Source organism: Macaca mulatta, chromosome 15 (genome assembly GCF_049350105.2).
Source record: "Macaca mulatta isolate MMU2019108-1 chromosome 15, T2T-MMU8v2.0, whole genome shotgun sequence".
NCBI lineage: Eukaryota > Metazoa > Chordata > Mammalia > Primates > Cercopithecidae > Macaca > Macaca mulatta.
The window spans coordinates 14,290,219-14,307,944 of NC_133420.1; the positions used below are offsets into that span (position 1 = coordinate 14,290,219).

The 17,726-nt window shown below is 55.5% G+C and overlaps 2 protein-coding genes and 1 long non-coding RNA gene across 14 annotated transcripts in view; 2 read left to right on the top strand and 1 right to left on the bottom strand.

The window, feature by feature from the left end:
• The first annotated feature begins 244 nt into the window (after window positions 1–244).
• GBGT1 (globoside alpha-1,3-N-acetylgalactosaminyltransferase 1 (FORS blood group)) lies at window positions 245–13,021 on the top strand. 8 transcript variants are annotated; one of them, XM_028834666.2, is made up of 7 exons: window positions 245–419; window positions 1,627–1,816; window positions 2,752–2,817; window positions 9,221–9,308; window positions 9,387–9,422; window positions 10,345–10,479; window positions 11,708–13,021. In XM_028834666.2, exons 4-7 carry the CDS (start codon window positions 9,262–9,264, stop codon window positions 12,381–12,383), a joined length of 894 nt encoding a protein of 297 aa, XP_028690499.2. In that variant the 5' UTR covers window positions 245–419; window positions 1,627–1,816; window positions 2,752–2,817; window positions 9,221–9,261; the 3' UTR covers window positions 12,384–13,021. The 8 variants fall into 8 exon arrangements, with proteins under 8 accessions (XP_028690499.2, XP_077823510.1, XP_028690497.2 ...); XM_077967384.1 differs by having other exon boundaries at window positions 9,258–9,308; window positions 10,308–10,479; XM_028834664.2 differs by having other exon boundaries at window positions 9,258–9,308.
• On the bottom strand, window positions 300–11,541 carry LOC144334997 (uncharacterized). The gene is made up of 2 exons (XR_013405358.1): window positions 11,464–11,541; window positions 300–2,089 (listed from the first exon to the last, which is right to left on the bottom strand). It is a non-coding gene; the product is annotated as an uncharacterized LOC144334997 (long non-coding RNA).
• A 3,236-nt stretch (window positions 13,022–16,257) lies between the features above and the next one.
• The window catches only part of RALGDS (ral guanine nucleotide dissociation stimulator), a 51,606-nt gene continuing 50,137 nt past the window's right edge, over window positions 16,258–17,726 (top strand). For 4 of the 5 annotated variants that reach the window (XM_077967334.1, XM_028834659.2, XM_077967335.1 and 1 more), the window contains exon 1: window positions 16,522–16,778. In XM_077967334.1, the coding sequence (XP_077823460.1) occupies window positions 16,761–16,778 (18 nt within the window). In that variant the 5' untranslated portion in view covers window positions 16,522–16,760. Of the gene's footprint in view, window positions 16,317–16,521; window positions 16,779–17,726 lie in introns of those variants that run through there. The other variant, XM_077967336.1, reaches the window with a different exon arrangement.

Below are 17,726 nucleotides of genomic sequence, written 5' to 3' on the forward strand. Positions count from 1 at the left end.
AGGTTTTCCCCACAAATCGCTTCATTTCTCCACCCGCACCCTACCCTGCCCCCGGACCTGCGCTTCTTGGCCCCCCGAGCTGCGCCTGCTGCATCCTAGGCCGCGTTCTAGGCAGCTAGCGGAAGCCAGACCCAGGGGTCAGCTCAGGCGCTCGGTCCCCCGGGATCCAGCTCCTGGGCCGCAGGGAAAGGGCTCTCGGACCGCAGGGGCGGGGCCTGCTGTAGGTGGGCGGGGCTGCGGCTCCCTCTTTCCTGCCTGGCTTCTCCAGCCTCGCCTGCGGCCCCGCTGCCTGCCCTGCTCCAGGCTCTGCCTGCGCCGCCGATCGCCCGGGTATCGCGGAGGCCCAGGCTAGCTGAGTCCGTTTTCTGCGCCGGGGTGGCGCCCCTCCATTCGTCCTAACGCCGGTCCGGCAGCAAGGAGTAAGTCTGCACCCGGTAGGGAGAGTCGCGCTCCCTCGGCCCCCACCAGTCCCTGCCGCGCAGGGGGCCAAGGAGGAGGGCCCTGAGCCCAGGAGGTGCGCATCTCGGACCCAGAGTCCCGGGTCTCGACCACGGACTGGGGCTGGTGGCGCTCGGGGCTGGGCTCTGCGTTCGCGGGAGGCGGGGGCGAGACGGGGCTTGGAGGCCCAGGTGGGGAAACTGAGGCCCCAGAGGAAGAGAGAGGGAGAGGGCTTGCCGGACACTCCCGAGTGGCAGCGGCCTAATCCCCAGAACCCCGGCCCTCCGCTCACTGTGGCCCAGGCTGCGCCCAGCGTTTCACAGCCTTTGCCGTGCGTCTTCCCCCCGGGCGCCGCGTGCCGGCGCCCATCTACTGAGGCCGGGAGCAGGGGATGACTGACCCAAGGTCACCAAGCCAGCAGGTTGAGGCGCGTTCCCATTGTTCCATGGAGAACCTGGGCCCTGCCTCCCAGAGAGGTGGACAGCGACCACCTCGCTCCGCTCGGGGAATCCTGGGCGGCCCTCCCGTCTCATCCTGCGCTGGGACTGCGTGTGTCCTAGCTGTGCCTCGGGGCTTGATTTCCAGCGGACGGTGGACTGGCCCATGCGCCCCTCCCGGCGGCCTCGGCTCACCTCCGAGAATGGACCTAGCGAGGGAGACGCGGGAGCCAAGGCAGGGGTCCGCTGCCTCCGCGAAGTCATTCCCAGCCCCTTTCCCAAGGGCTGCTGGAAGTAACAGCTGAGCACCGAGCCACTGCCATCGTGCGCCTCCCAGAGCTGCCAGAGCTGAGCCCGGGATCCAGCGGGACCCAGAGTCCACATGACCCCAGTGGGTGACCAAGGGGAGGGCAGGGCTGCAGGGCTGGGGTCACCGTCTCCCGATAAAGAGCATTCCTGGCCCGTCGAGGTGGCTCACGCCTGTAATCCCAGCACTTTGGGAGGCCGAGGCGGGAGGATCACCTGAGCTCGGGCAGCCTGACCAACATGGAGAAACCTCGTCTCTACTAAAAATACAAAAATTAGCTGGGCGTGGTGGCTTATGCCTGGAATCCAGCTACTCGGGAGGCTGAGACAAGAGAATCGCTTGAACCCAAGAGAAGAGGTTGCAGTGAACTGAGATTGCGCCACTGCACTCCAGCCCTGGTGACAAGAGTGAAACTCTATCTCAAAAAAAAGCGTTCCTTTGCAGGTGTTCCCGGGACCTCAGAGACCAGGCTCAGAGCTTGACATCCCCGCAAGGGGACAGCCTCATCTGCCCAGGTCGGTAAGGTCTCTGCAGGTGCCCAGGCTCTGGTGCAGCCCCCAGCAATGCATCGTAGGAGACTGGCCCTGGGTCTGGGGTTCTGCCTGTTGGTGGGCACAAGCCTCAGTGTCCTGTGGTGAGTCTGCCCCATGGAACTCTTCCTGTCTCTATTCCCACCCAGGACTCCCACTGTCTCTGAAGGTCAACCCCAAAACCTTGGTCTCCTCCTAGGATTCCAGATCCCACCAACCCCTCCTGACTCACCTGTCCTCCAATCCCAGCTCTAGCAAGACCCAACTAGTGTCCCTGGCTTCTGAATTCTGTCTTGTACTGGTCTCCTGGCCTTTGACTTGCTTTTTTTATTTTTTTTATTTTTTATTTTTTATTTTTTTTGAGACAGAGTCTTGATCTGTGGCCGAGGCTGGAGTGCAGTGGCATGATCTCGGCTCACCACAAGCTCCACCTCCCAGGTTCACTCCATTCTCCTGCCTCAGCCTCCTGAGTAGCTGGGACTACAGGCACCCGCCACCATGCCCAGCTAACTTTTTTGTACTTTTAGTAGAGACGGGGTTTCACTGTGTTAGTCAGGATGGTCTCGATCTCCTGACCTTGTGATCCACACACCTCGGCCTCCCAAAGTATTGGGATTACAGGCGTGAGCCACCGCGCCCGGCCCTTGACTTGCTCTTTTCTCTGCCTGGACCATCCTTCAACCAATGTTGATGGGGAATCCCTGTTCACACTCCCAAATTCACTCTTTGTTTCTGTCCTTCCATGAAGCTCCTGGGGCTGCCCCTCACCCTGCTGTTTGTGTGGGGGGCCTGGCATCAAGAATATACACTCCCTGGGAATGAATGACTGCATGGGTGAATGAATGACTGCATGCCAGGCCCTGTGACACATGCGGGGAATACCAGTAGGCTTTGTCCTCCGAGGTCAGCCAGACCTACCGAATGACAGGGGACCTGGTCTCCTAATGCACTGTGGGAGACCTTCACTCCCAGTGATGTGCGTGGGGTGTGTTTTCAGCCTCTGGAGCAGAGTGGATCAACAGATTTTTTTTCTTCACAGGGCATACGTTGAGAACTGGCTGCCAGTCTCCTATGTCCCCTATTATCTCCCCTGCCCAGAGATCTTGTAAGTATGGGTGGGGCTAGGAGAACTGGGGGCCCTGTGGGCTGCTCACACTTGGGGAGACAGGAGAGTATTTAAGTTCACTTCATCTGCCGGTTCCTGAGTTCCAAGTTCATGTTTCTGATAAATGAAATAGTATTTAGGTAATTTAAGGGCTGTGACAAATGTGAAGTGAAATTCCCATTTCGGTCTTCCAGCATCCTTGCAGCTCCCTGCATGGTCTGATCTTCCACATTTTGCACAGCTGTGAGCCTCACTTGCTGTGTCTGGCCACTGAGAACAGGGAGTGCAATGATGCCCATAAATAGCCTGCTGTTGCTCCTGGTGACCAGCCGGGGGCTCAGGGCTTTTAGGACTTGACCCTGTTGCTCAGTTTTGTATTCCATGGATTCAAGGAACAAATGAACATGTGACCAAAGTCCTCCTTACTTAAGGAGTTTTTTTTTTTTTTTTTTTTTTTTTTTTGAGTCAGAGTCTCACTCTGTCGCCCTGGCTGGAGTGCAGTGGCGCCATCTCAGCTCACCACAACCTCCACCTCCCCAGTTCAAGAGATTCTCCTGTCTCAGCCTCCAGAGTAGCTGGGATTACAGGCACCTGCCACCATACCTGGATAATTTTTGTATTTTTAGTTGAGACTGCGTTTCACCACGTTGGCCAGGCTGGTCTCGAACTCCTGATCTCAAGTGATCCACCTACCTCGGCCTCCCAAAGTGATGGGATTATAGGCGTGAGCCACCGCGCCTGGCCGAGTCTGACTTTTTTTTTTTTTTTTTTTTTTGAGACGGAGTCTCGCTGTGTGGCCCAGGCTGGAGTGCAGTGGCCCGATCTCGGCTCACTGCAAGCTCCACCTCCCAGGTTCACGCCATTCTCCCGCCTCAGCCTCCGAGTAGCTGGGACTACAGGCACCCGCCACCACGCCCGGCTAGTTTTTTGTATTTTTAGTAGAGACGGGGTTTCACCGTGTTAGCCAGGATGGTCTCGATCTCCTGACCTCGTGATCCACCCACCTCGGCCTCCCAAAGTGCTGGGATTATAGGCGTGAGCCACCGCGCCTGGCCAAGTCTGACTTTTTAACAGTTAAGACTGAAAGAATGAGTTGGGATAATCTCAGAGGAGCATCTGGTCTTTTGTTTTTCATGACAACTCAAGGAAAGTTAAACATCTGAATCACAGACCACTAATTAACAAGGCATGTTTTATATTGTAAACATAGAATATAGTAAATTAGGAAGCCAGGAAGGAGAAAAGACAAAAGAAAAAGAAAACCCTGTCAGGTTCACCTGTCAAAAATTACACTCCAATTCCAAAGTTCGTTGTTTGCTTTGCTTGTTTGTTCCGCTTTCAAATTTAACAGATTAGATATTTACATGGTTCTAAATGCAAAATGGCTGCTTGCTATTTAGAACAGTTGTGGTCATACTGTTTTTGCAGTTTTTATTCTGTTTTCCCAGACTGAACTTTATTTTTCAATGTGTGTCCCATCCTCTTTTTTTCAAAACGAGATAGGGTCTCACTGTGTTGTCCAGTCTGGTCTCAGACTCCTGGGCTCAAGCAATCCTCCTGCCTCAGCCTCCCAAAGTGCTGAGATTACAGGCATGAGCTACCGCATCAGCCTGATCACCATCATCTTATTCCACCCGGGGGCTGGCACGTAATTTTTGAGTCCCTCTCTCTTTCCCACCACCAATTGCTCTCGGCATTTATGTTGCTCCCAGTTTCCCAGGGTTCTAAGTTTGTGATGAGCAGCATAACCCTTTCTCCGTTTCAAAGATCGTTTTGTTCAGACATGTTCCCTTGTGGCCAGAGGATGTGGATAGGTTCTGATCCATCTTATCGGGTTATTTCAGAAGGACCACAGCACATCGGTCACTCATTCATGTGCCCTGCCCGAGCAGTACTCAGCAAAACCACCCTGTAATACACATGGGCTACTGCTGGGAATACCAGGGGTTATGAAAACAAAAATGAACCTGCCTTGCTGATTGGGAGAGGGAAATGCTATCCTCTTTGGTATAAATTTTATTTATGATGATGATTATTATTATTATTATTATTATATTGAGACACAGGCTTGCTTTGCCGCCCAGGCGGGAGTGCAGTGGTGTGATCTCAGCTCATTGCAACCTCCGCCTCCCGCGTTCAAGCAATTCTCATGCCTCAGTCATCTGAACAGCTGGGATTACGCGCACCAACTAATTATTGTATTTTTAGTAGAAACGGGGTTTCATCATGTTGGCCAGTCTGGTCTTTGCCCGCCTCAGCCAGGCTTTGCCCCCACCACTGGCCTCCCAAAGTGCTGGGATTAAAGGCATGAACCACCACCCCTGGACTTAATTTTTTTTTATTATTATTATTACTAGTGAGACTCTCATTTCCCTATGTCTTCCCATTAATTGAATTTTTTCTTGTGTGAAGTGCTTCCTCCCCACCTTCTCTGTTTGGTCCGTTTGTGGGTTCTCTATCATCACCCTTGGCTGAGTATACCTACAACTTTTTTTTTCTTCTTTACAGTTTGTCTATCTTTTGTGTGTGTGTGTGTGGTGGGGGAAGATAAGGTCTGGCTCTGTCACTCAGGCTGGAGTGCAGTGGCATTATCACAGCTCACTACAGCCTTGACCTCCTGGGCTCAAGTGATCCTCATACCTTAGCCTCCCGAGTAGCTGGGACCACAGGTACGCACCACCACACCTCCTAGCTCATTTTTTATTTGTTTGTAGAGACAGGGTCTCACTATGTTGCCCAGGCTGGTCTGGAACTCCTGGCCTCAAAGGATCCTCCCAACTCACCCTTGCTGGGATTGCAGGTGTGAGCCACCACACCGGCCTGCTTTTGTATTCTTGTGTGTAACTCTTCACTGCAGCTGGAGTGTGTCTGGGCTTGTGGAGAGAAAAGAGGAGCCAGGGAGGTAATGGGCTGTTTGGTGCCCCTTCTAACTCCTGACCCCTTCTTGAAATCCCAGGACTTTCTGAGCAGGGCCCTGAAATATGCTTGCTTGTAGGAAACTAGGGCAGAGGGTCAGTTTGACGAATTGACTTGAAAAAATTGTTGATTCAAGAGTAGCAACGTGGCTGGGTGTGGTGGCTTACGCCTATAATCCCAGCACTTCAGGAGGCCAAGGCTGGTGGATCACTTGAGCTCAGGAGTTGAGACCAGTCTGGCCAACATGATGAAACCTCGTCTCTAATAAAAATACAAAAATTGGCGGGTGTGGTGGCACACACCTGTAGTCCCAGCTACTTGGGAGGCGGAGGCAGGAGAATCACTTGAACCCGGGAGGCTGAGGTTACAGTGAGCCAAGATCACACCACTGCACTCCAGCTGGGAAGACAAGATTACTGAGACTCCATCTAAAAAAAGAAAAAAAAAAGTAGCTACTATTCACAAAAGGACAAAAACTTAATTATTCCACTTATAGGAAGTACCTTCCATACTCAAGTTCATAGAGGCAGATGTAGAATTACGGTTCTCAGGGGCTGGGGGAGGGGCAATGGCAACCTCTTGTTTAATGAGGGTCCAAGCTTCCTTTTGGGATGATGAAAAAGTCTGGACACAAATGTTGGATCGTTGCATGACAATGTGAATGTACCTAATACCACTGAACTGTACACTTAAAAGTTGTCTAAGGTAGTAAATCTTGTGTTTTGTACACTTTACCACAAATAAAAGAGCATAGCCTAGAAGTGGAAGAGTCAAGGAGGCTTCAGTCATCCCATCATACGTGACATATTGAAACTTACAGGGGACCAGGCAAGGCGGCTCATGCCTGTAATCCTAGCACTGTGGGAGGCCGAGACAGGCAGATCGCTTGAGCTCAGGAGTTCAAGACCAGCCTGGGCAACATGGTGAAACACCGTCTCTACCAAAAACATTAATACAAAAACAGCTGGGTGTGGTGGTGGGTACCTGTGGTCCCAGTTCCTCAGGGGACTGGTGTGGGAGGATCGCTTGGGCTTAGGCGGTCATGGCTGCAGTTAGCTGAGTTTGTGCCACTGCACTCTAGCCTGGGCAACACAGAGAGACCCCATCTCAAAAAAGAAAAGAAAGAAAGAAAAGAAACTTACAAGGACCTGGCAGACTACTGTGTCATCAGTGGGTGGGACCCTTACGAGCTTCTGCCTGGGGACAATTGGCCTCGGGCCTTTTCTTGCTGCTGCTGGCTGGGTGGCTTTTCCCTTTTCTTTTTTTTTTTTTTTTTTTTTTTGAGATGATTCTCCCTCTGTCGCCAGGCTGGAGTGCAGTGGCGGGATCTCGGCTCACTGCACCCTCCGCCTCCCGCATTCAAGCGATTCTCCTGCCTCAGCCTCCTGAGTAGCTGGGACCACAGGCACGCATCACCACGTCCAGCTAATTTTTGTATTTTTAATAGAGACGGGGTTTCACCATGTTGGCCAGGATGGTCTTGATCTCTTGACCTTGTGATCCGTCCACCTCGGCCTCCCAAAGTGCTGGGATTACAGACGTGAGCCACTACGCCCGGCCAGTGTTTCCCTTCTCTGTGCCTCGCTTCCACCTGCTGGAAACACTCTAAGTGGATGGTTTTATTGTCCCCATTTTGTGGATGAGGAAACTAAAGTTCATAGGGTCAAATGTCTGGCTCCAGGTCCCTGGGCCAGTTGGTGGCAGAGCCAGAGGTGATCCCAGGGTTCTGACCCTACAGCCCTGGCACCTCCTTCATGGACCCCCTTCTTTCTTCTCCACCCAGTTTGACTTTGAAAGTGACCATGCAGACTGCCTGCCAAGACTTGCCCAGGATCCCTCAGCTTACTGAGGACTTGCTCCATGCTGGACATGGGCCAAGAGCCCCTCCGCTAGCCCACCACTGCTAGGGCTAAGGATGGTTTTGCCCATTTTGCAGATGCAGAGAAATGGCAGTCAGGGATCCACTAGAGAAACAGAACCAGTAAGAGGTAGGCAGGTAGACAGACAGGCCAACGTACCTGGGAAAATTGACTTATGTGATGGTGAGGCTGGCTAGGTAGCTGAAACTCAGACAGGAGTGGACACTGCAGCCCACAGGTGAAAGGTTTTTTTTTGTTTGTTTGTTTGTTTTTTTGAGACAGGGTCCCACTTTGTGGGTGGCCCAGGCTGGAGTGCAGTGCAGTAGTGTGATTACAGCTCACTACAGCCTCCACCTCCTGGGCTCAAACCATCCTCCTGCTTCAGCCTCCCAAGTAGCCAGGACCACAGGTGTACACCACCACACCCAGCTAATTTTTGTTGTTTTTGTAGAGACGAGGACTTGCCATGTTTCCCAAGCCGGTCTTGAACTCCTGGATGCAAGTGCTTTGCCCACCTCGGCCTCCCAAAGTGCTGGGATTACAGGTGTGAGTTACCTGGGCTGGCCACCAGTTCTGTTCTTAAGGCCTTTCAACCAATTGGATCAGTCCCACCCAGGTTGTCTAGGATACTCTCTTTTACATAAAATCAACTGATATAGAATGTTCATCACATCTACAGAATACTTTCACAGACCAGCCTGGGCAACATAGCAAGACCCCATCTCTACAAAATTTTTAAAAATCAGCTGGGGGTGGTAATGAGTGCCTGGCAGGTGCAGCTACTCAGGAGGCTAAGGTAGGAGGATTGCTTGAACCCAGGAGGTCGAGGCTGCAATGAGCTATGATTGTGCCACTGCACTCCAGCCTGGGCAACAGAGCAAGACCCTGTCTCCTAAAAAAAAAAAAAATGTTTCATAGCAACACTTTGACTTGTGTTTGAGAAACTGGATACTACAGCCTAACCAAGTTAACACATACAACTGACCATTACAGTGAGCTCAGGTTAATTAGCTCACCGGAGATCCCAGTCACCAGGCCTTTGCAGCTTTTCTTGCTTTTTTTTCTTTTTTGAGACGGAATCTCGCTCTGTCACCCAGGCTGGAGTGCAGTGGTGCAATATTGGCTCACTGCAACCTCTGCCTTCTGGGTTCAAGCAATTCTCCTGCCTCAGCCTCCCGAGTAGCTGGGATTACAGTCACCCGCCACCATGCCCGGCTAATTTTTTGTATTTTCAGTAGAGACGGGGTTTCACCATCTTGGCCAGGCTGGTCTTGATCTCCTGGCCTGGTGATCCACCTGCCTCGGCCTCCCAAAGTGCTAGGATTACAGGCGTGAGCCACCGTGCCCGGCCCTTTGCAGCTTTTCAAACCTTCTCTCAGACAACGAGAGTGACATGGTTGGAAAAGCATCAGCCTTGGGATTAAGCAGCACTGGGTTCGAGTCACTGCCCTGTCACTCACTCTCTCAACAACCCTGGACAGATCACTTCTGCAAGGGTCTCCAGCTCCTCTGTAGAGTCGGGTGGGGCTGTGGGGGAAGGCCAGAGGGAGCCTGCATGGACCCCGGGTGCCCGCCCGCAGGGACCTCTGACTCCTTCTTCTTCCTGTGCTGAGTATCTCTGTCCCCAGTCCCATGATGATGGCTCTTTCTTACGTCTGCCACCAGCAACATGAAGCTGCACTGCAAGAGGGAGAAGCCACTCCAGCCCGTGGCATGGTAAGGAGACTGGCATTTCCCCTTTTGTGGCCTTGAGGGTGGTGGCTCCCCTCCACCACTGGTCCTTCTTGGTTGCAGGTCACAGTACCCCCAGCCCAAGCTGCTGGAGCACAGGTAGGTGTCATGGAGAGGCCTGAAGGGGATGGGGGGAGGGGCCGAAAGAGCTCTGATTTATAAGTTGGGGTAGTGGAGGTGCCAATATCAGGGTGGCCTTGGGGCCCAGAGAGTTAGGGACTGTGGAAAGACACAGGGCTGGGAGTCAGGCACCTGGGCTGTGTGACCTTGGGCAGGGTACCCAACTGCTCTGAGCTTTTTCTGTGCAGGTGGATAATAGTACCTAGCTCCCTGGAGGTTGGAGGAGCAGATGAGAGGTACTGTAACATCTGCGGTGTCTGCACTCAGTAGGTGCTCGGGCCATTGTTCTTAACAATGTTGGCCGGGCGCGGTGGCTCACGCCTGTAATCCCAGCACTTTGGGAGGCCGAGGCGGGCGGATCACAAGGTCAGGAGATCGAGACCATCCTGGCTAACTCGGTGAAACCCCGTCTCTACTAAAAAATACAAAAAACTAACCGAGCGTGGTGGCGGGCGCCTGTAGTCCCAGCTACTCGGGAGGCTGAGGCAGGAGAATGGCGGGAACCCGGGAGGCGGAGCTTGCAGTGAGCGGAGGAGATCGCGCCACTTGCACTCCAGCCTGGGCGAGAGCGAGACTCCGTCTCAAAAAAACAAAAACAAAAAACAAAAAACAAAAAACAAAACAAAAAAAAAAATGTTGTCTTGCCCTTTTTAATGACCCTCACTTATTAGGGGCTCGGCACACATGGACAATGCCAGGCTCCTCCTTGGTGTGCGTTAACTCCTGCTCTTCCCAACGCTGCTGAGAGGTGACTGTCATTATTCCCACCTTCCATGTGAGGAAAGGGAGGCCCAGAGATGGGGACGAAGCTGCCTCGGTCACACTGTGAGAGCCAGGGCCGGGAGGAGACTTAGGTTTTCACAGGGGAGGGTCTCAGTGCCCACGGCCCCCCTGCTGCCAGGCCCACACAGCTGCTGACACTCACACCCTGGTTAGCGCCCATCGTCTCCGAGGGAACCTTCAACCCAGAGCTTCTGCAGCACATCTACCAGCCACTGAACCTGACCATTGGGGTCACGGCGTTTGCCATGGAGAAGTGAGTAGTGGGCTGGGGAAGGGGAGGGAGGTCTCCCTGAGCCACAGGAGTTTATAGTCAGGAAGAGACCAGACGTGCACACAGGACCCTGCTGGGCACCCAGGAGGATCGGAACCAGGTGCCGAGCAGACAGAAAGTGCAGAGTAGGGTGTGATCGTGGGATGGGGGCTTCCTGGGGTAGGGGGTCTGGCTCTAGCATAGATGGGAGGCAGAGTCCAGATGAGGGGACAGCAGGAACCTTTGTCAGGAGGCCCCACTGCCCCTCCCTGTTTCATCTGGACCCCTCCTCTGCCCTCGTCTCTCCCTGACCCCACCAGCCTTCCTTAGGAGCTGCCGCTTGGCAGCCTCCCTTTGGGCCCCTGGGACTCCTTCCTGGAACTTCCTGGGGCCCCAAGCCCTAAAGCATGGCCAGATGATGAATGGCCCACCTAGGGTCAGGTGACCCCCTTGTCCAGTGAGTTTTGGCCTGGGGGCAGGGCTGTGTCAACCACACCCCACTCCATGCCCCCAGCATCTAGCTCAACTGCTTTCCCTTAATTCATCCACTTATCTGCTTCTTGGCTACTTTCTTCTCCGTGGTACTCAATGTTCCTGCCTGTGTAATGGGCACACTTTAAGGCAGCTTATGAAGATCAAAGATCATAAGAATTCTTAGAACGTTGCTGGGCACTTAGAAATTGCTCAGTAAAACTTCACCTGGTCTAGAAGCGTAAGAATCTCTACCAGGAGGCTGGGCACAGTGGCTCATGCCTGTAATCCCAGCACTTTGGGAGGCCGAGGCGGGCAGATCACAAGGTCAGGAGATCGAGACCATCCTGGCTAACATGGTGAAAACCCATCTCTACTAAAAATACAAAACAAAACAAAAAAAAATTAGCCAGGCGTGGTGGCAGGTGCCTATAGTCCCAGCTACCTGGGAGGCTGAGGCAGGAGAATGGCATGAACCTGGGATGCAGAGCTTGCAGTAAGCCAAGATCGTGCCACTGCATTCCAGCCGGGGCGACAGAGCGAGACTCCGTCTCCAAAAAAAAAAAAAAAAAGTAAAAGAAAAAGAATCTCTACCAGGAACATGCTTACAACAGCCGTAAGAGGCTGGTACTAGCATTTTGGGAATTGGACAAATGAGGATCCAGAGGGTCGGAGCAGAGTGACATCTTGAGATGGGGAGCTGGTAAGTGGACCCCAGCCTGGCTGGGGTAGCGATGGGTGACCCGGTGATCATCACTAGGTACACTCACTTCATCCAGTCCTTCCTGGAGTCAGCCGAGGAATTCTTCATGCGTGGGTACCGGGTGCACTACTATATCTTCATTGACAATCCTGCAGCCGTTCCCGGGGTCCCACTGGGTCCCCACCGGCTCCTCAGCACCATCCCCATCCAGGGTCACTCCAACTGGGAAGAGACATGCATGCGCCGGATGGAGACCATCAGCCAGCACATTGCTAAGAGGGCTCACCGGGAGGTGGACTACCTCTTCTGCCTTGATGTGGACATGGTGTTTCAGAACCCGTGGGGCCCTGAGACCTTGGGAGACCTGGTGGCTGCCGTTCACCCAAGCTACTACACCATACCCCGCCAGCAGTTTCCCTACGAGCGCAGGCGTGTTTCCACTGCCTTTGTGGCAGACAGCGAAGGGGACTTCTATTATGGTGGGAAAGTCTTCGGGGGGCAGGTGGCCAGGGTATATGAGTTTACCAGGGGCTGCCACATGGCCATCCTGGCAGACAAGGCCAATGGCATCATGGCAGCCCGGCGCGAGGAAAGCCACCTGAATCGTCGCTTCATCTCAAACAAGCCGTCCAAGGTGCTGTCCCCCGAGTACCTCTGGGATGACAGGAAGCCCCAGCCACCCAGCCTGAAGCTGATCCGCTTTTCTACACTGGACAAGGATATCAGCTCCTGAGGAGCTGACCACGGAGCTGGGGCTGCCATGGATGGGGATCCAAAGCCCTGCAGCCACCAGCACTTCACTAGTGTGCAGACCAGCCCTGTCCCACCTCCCTCTGTCAGTCAGGCGAATTCAGCTGGAAAAGGGATGTGGAAAGGCCACTGTGAACTGCAGAGGGCTGTGCACACAGTAGCACACAAGATCTCACAGTAATGTGGCACAGGAACGGTGAGACGGGGGAGGGGAGGCACAGTTACAAAGGCAGGGCCCTGCAGGCTTGCTGCGTTCTGCAGCCGTGCCTTTGTGGGGCAGGCTCCGAAGCCTCAGCCTGACTCAGAGTGCCTGAACCCTGCAGCGCCAGCCTCCCGTTTATTGCATATTGCCCTTAACATAGCATTTCTAATACCCTAGTGTGAGGGCACCCTAGACCCCTTTTCTCTGGTCACAGGGGTCCTGGATCCCTTGATGTCTCCCAATCACATGTAGCCAATTCCTCACTCAGGCCTCCAGAGCGAGCCTTTGAAATGGAGCAGGTCTAGGCTCTCTCTGGTTTCCTGCGCCCCAAAGTGAACCGCACTCTCAGGGGACTAGCCACCTCCTTCTTAAGAGGGTTTGGGGCAGTTTATAATAAAGGTGGTGTGTGCTCCACCCTAGCTAGGGTGATTTTTTGTTTGTTTGGCTTTTGCTTTTGTTTTTGTTTTTTTTTGAGACCGAGTTTCGCTCTTGTCACCCAGGCTGGAGTTCAGTGGCGTGATCTTGGTTCACTGCAACCTCCACCTCCCTGGTTCAAGCGATTCTCCTGCCTCAGCCTCCCAAGTAGCTGGGATTACAGGCGCCTGCCACACCCAGCTAATTTTTTAATTTTTAGTAGAAACGGGGTTTCACCATGTTGGCCAGGTTGGCCTCAAACTCCTGACCTCAAGTGATCCACCTGCTGTGACCTCCCAAAGTGCTAGGATTACAGGTGTGAGCCACCGTGCCCGGCCACTAAGGTGGTTTTTACCTGCACATCCAGCCTGCCTGTGTCCCTAGTGTCTGTTCCATCAGGCAGTGGGGACACGGGCAGACTGGATTTCAAACACAATCAAATGGGGGTGGGGGGTAGGGGATATAGTTACTCCAGAAAATCTGAGCTACAGCTAGAGGGTGCAACAGACAGTATTTCATTCCAGTTCTCCAGGGAGACTGGGTGAAGCGGAGCATGCTGGCAGATTAACACGCTCCTGACTGTGTAGAGGGATATGGAGCCCAGCAGCTGGACAACCCTGGGAGCTCCTGTATCCAGGGTCACTGCAGCCCTGTGAGGCCACCAGTGGGCATGGGACTCTGTGCCAATGGTGCAGGCCAGGATTAGAGGGCTTAGGAAGATGACCTCTCCAGTCTGGACCCAGAAGGACTTCAGAGGCCTACAGCGATTCTGTCTGCCAGGCCATTCAGAGATGGGGTGGGGTATGGGTTCAGGGCTTGGTGGCCTGGTGCTTACTGCCCTGGAGATAGCAGCATCTTTTTCATGGAAGAAGACAGAGAGGAGGGTGGGGTAGACTCTGGTCATACCAGAATGGGCAGGCACCCACCCACTTGGTCACCCGTAGAGAAGTTGGGGCCAGCCCTGAGTTCATTCTTCCTGCACCTGTGATTTGGCTGGCGAGCAGGGACCGATCCCAAGTGTGGACAGATGGAGTGACTAGTTGGAGGAGACAGACTGGGCTGGAGAGGCCTGGAGTTTAGAAGGGGCTCTGGGTGCCTCCTGGGCAGAGGGGCAGGAATGGAACCATGGCCTCTGTGTCCCTCATAGGGAGCGCCTGCCTGCTCCAGGGGAGGGGGGGGCTGTGCTGAAGGAGTAGGCCCTGCCTCTGGGCAGCTTCTGTTGAAAGCACATAGAGGGCCTTGGAAGCACTGGACTCAGCTGGGTGGATGACTGGGAGACGGGGGACCCGAGGTGACAGCAGACTCTGAGGCTTGGGCAGCTCCGCCTAGCAGGGGAGAAACCCCCCACACCCCCCTCAGCCCACTTACACCCAGCTTTACCCCTGGCACACCCTCCCGGATGGGAGTCCCTGAGCCATTTTCAGTAGAGGAAACTGAGACTCTGAGAGGTTCCCACGAGCTTGCCTGTGATGTGGCCCAGCTGCAGGTTTGAACCCAGGTCATCTGGGTTCAAGACTGTGCACTGCATGGGGTGGGAGGAGTGCAGCTCTGAAGGTGAGTGCATTGTGGAGGATGATACAGGGAGGGGCAGTGCTGACAGGGGGCTCTGAGAGAGGCAGGAGCTTGATGGGGTCCCTGGGTCACCATGGCCCCAGGAGGCTAGAGTTGGGGTATAGGGACCAGGTCACACAGGGTTCTGAATGCCAGGCAAGGAGGCGGGGGTCACTGCCGGTCTGTCCCAGCAGGGGGATCTATATAAATGGGGCCCAAGTGCTGGACTCAGGGGAAACCTGGCCAGCGAGGCCCCAACACAGGATGAGGCCTCTGATGACCAGCTCGGGGATGAGCAACGGGGGAAGAGCCATGAAGTGTGGGGGTCACCACGCACAGCAGGGCCTGGCCAGTCAGAGCTGAGTGGCCTGCAATGCTGGTGCCTTGGCTCTGATGTAAAGTTGAATGAGGCCGGGCATGGTGGCTCACGCCTGTAATTCCAGCACTTTAGGAGGCCAAGGCAGGAGGATCGCTGGAACCCAAGAGTTTCAAACCAGCCTGGGCAACATAGTGAGACTTCGTCTCTACATAGTTGTTTTAAAAATAAAAAGGGCTGGGCACAGTGGCTCACGCCTGTAATCCCAGCACTTCGGGAGGCCGAGGTGGGCAGATTACAAGGTCAGAAGTTCCAGACCCGCCTGGCCAACACAGTGAAACCCCATCTCTACTAAAAATACAAAAATTAGCCAGGTGTGGTGGCACATGCCTGTAGTCCCAGCTACTCGGGAGGCTGAGATGGGAGAATCACTTGAACCTGGGAGGCAGAGGTTGCAATGAGCCGAGACTGTGCCATTGCACTCCAGCCTGGGTGACAGAGTGAGACTCTGTCTCAAAAAAATAAATAAATCAAAAGGGATGGCCAGGCACAGTGGCTCACGCCTGTAATCCCAACACTTTGGGAGGCCGAGGTGGGTAGATCACCTGAGGTCAGGGGTTCGAGAACAGCCTGGCCAACATGGTGAAACCCCGTCTCTACTACAATACAAAATCAGCCGGGCGTGGTGGCAGGTGCCTGTAATCCCAGCTACTCCGGAGGCTGAGGCAGGAGAATTGCTTGAACCCAGGAGGCGGAGGTTGCAGTGAGCCGAGATCGCACCATTGCATTCCAGCCTGGGGGACAAGAGTGAGACTTCGTCTCAAAAAACAAACAAATGAGACTACATCTCAAAACACAAATAAATAAATAAATAAATAAATAAATAAATAAATAAATAAATAATAAAAAGGGACGAAATCAGTGAGCCCTAATAACACTGACTACCCCCAACACTAGCTCAACCCCTGTGTGAGGCCTCCTTCCCCCAAGCTCCCTCGAGCCCCATCTTACACCAGCTGAAGCTGCAGCTGGACCTCGTGGTCCCGGGTGCTGTCAGGGAAGACAAGGATGGAGGTGGGGAAGGGAAGACCTGACTTTCTCCCTGCCCAGGCTGAGTCCGCTGTCACCTTGGGTCCCCCAGCTCCCAGCCGTCCGCCGAGCCGAGTCCAGCAGGTGGCATCGGGGTGCTGGGCGAGAGGGTGAGCGTGTATATTTGGTGACGCCGGCGCGCCGAGTCAGCGGCCCCCGCCTGACTGGGGCGAGGTTGGCCCTAGGTCCTGGCGGGGTGGGGAGTACTGAGCAGGCGGCTGGGGCGGAGGGACACGTGAGATCTGCCGCACACAGCGCTTGGCGCGTGGCGCGTGGCGCGTGGCGCGTGCGCGCGGCGAGGCGGAGTGACGTGCACGCGCTGTCTGCGGTCCCGCGCAGGCCCCGTGTGCGCGCCCGGCCTTGGATTCCAGGCCCGGCTGCCCCGCGCTGGGAACACCCGCGTCGGCCAGCTGGAGGGAGGCCTGAGCGCGCCCCCGAGCGCGCCCCCGAGCTCGCGCGTCGGGGCGCGCCCCTCGCACCTGCAGGCGGGCTGGGGCGGGGCCGCAGCTGTCCCCGCCCACCCAGGCCCGAGCCCCGGGAGCCGGGGCGGAACCGAGCGGCGGGGCCCGAGCGGCCGGAGCGCAGCGCGGCGCAGACAATGGGAGCGGCGCTGGCGGCGGCTGGGGCGGCCCCGGGGGCCACAGAGTCCTGGGCCCGGCGGGGACCGGAGGCCGCGCCATGAGCCCCGCAGCCGGGCGCACCCCTGCGCCGCGCGCGGGCCGAGGCGAGCTGCCTCTGCGAGCCCCGGGCCCCGCCGTGGGGCCGGCGATGAGCCACCGAGGCTGAGGATGATGGTAGATTGCCAGGTGAGTGCGCGCCGGCCCCAACCCCGCGTCGCGGGTGGAGGGAGGACCGCCCGCCCCCGCCCACACCCACCGAGGGGAGGGAGCCCGGCGCGGCGTCCACGCTGAGCGTGCGCTTACGCAGCTCCGCGCCCAACCCCGCCCGGGACAGTAGGGAAACTGAGGACAGGAGAGGGGCAGGGACTGGCCCGGGGCACACGAAGTGGGCGGAGTCCAGAGGTGAAGGGAGGGTTCCGACCTCTTAGGCCAGGAAGGGTTCGGCTCACCCTTCCCATGGGGTTTGCTTTGGGAATGACAGCCTCTAAGATCCTGAGGACCCCTGCCCATCTCCCATGTGGGCTCTTTTGCCTGGGCTTCTCCGCGCACGCACAGGCGCAGGCCTGCGCACACATGCTCACACACACGCAGACACACACACCACACACTTCCTGGGACTCAGAGTAGGACGGGACGCTGGGGAAGTGACTGGGGAAAAGATGAAAGAGGGCGGGGGCTGCTCTGTCATGGGCACGTGCATCCAGTACCCAACAACATGCCCGGGGCCATGGCACGGGGTTAGGGGGCAAGGGGAGGACACGCCGGCTTGATGGGCGGGGGTTCTCCAGGGTTCCCAGGATCTGTGTGGGCTGGGGCAGCCTGGAGAGGACAGATTGTGGGGTTCTGTGTTCAGCGCTGTGATCACCTAGAAGCAGGAGAAGACCCCTTCAGTGTGGAGGGGACTGTAGGAAAGGAAGCCTCAAATTCCTGCGCTATACATTGGAATGTTCGGCCTGGGTGACCCCAAGGGTCCCACAGGCTCGTAGACGTGTCTGTCGGCCTTGGGTCTCCACTGGGGATGCTCCCACTACCCACCGAAGTCTGTGGAAAATGCCTTCTTCTTGGAGGTCCTTCTGAGCAAGAGAAGCCTGGGGGGCTGAAGGGCTGAGGGCCTGGGGTGGTGCAGAGTGCGCC

Excerpts from the sequence above, each read along its gene's own strand:
- GBGT1 (XM_028834664.2), top strand. The coding sequence starts at position 1,746 with ATGCATCGTAGGAGACTGGCCCTGGGTCTGGGGTTCTGCCTGTTGGTG. Across the intron at positions 1,817-2,751 it reads ACAAGCCTCAGTGTCCTGTG|GGCATACGTTGAGAACTGGC; the intron begins GTGAGTCTGCCC and ends TTTTCTTCACAG. Across the intron at positions 9,423-10,344 it reads CCCAAGCTGCTGGAGCACAG|GCCCACACAGCTGCTGACAC; the intron begins GTAGGTGTCATG and ends CCCTGCTGCCAG.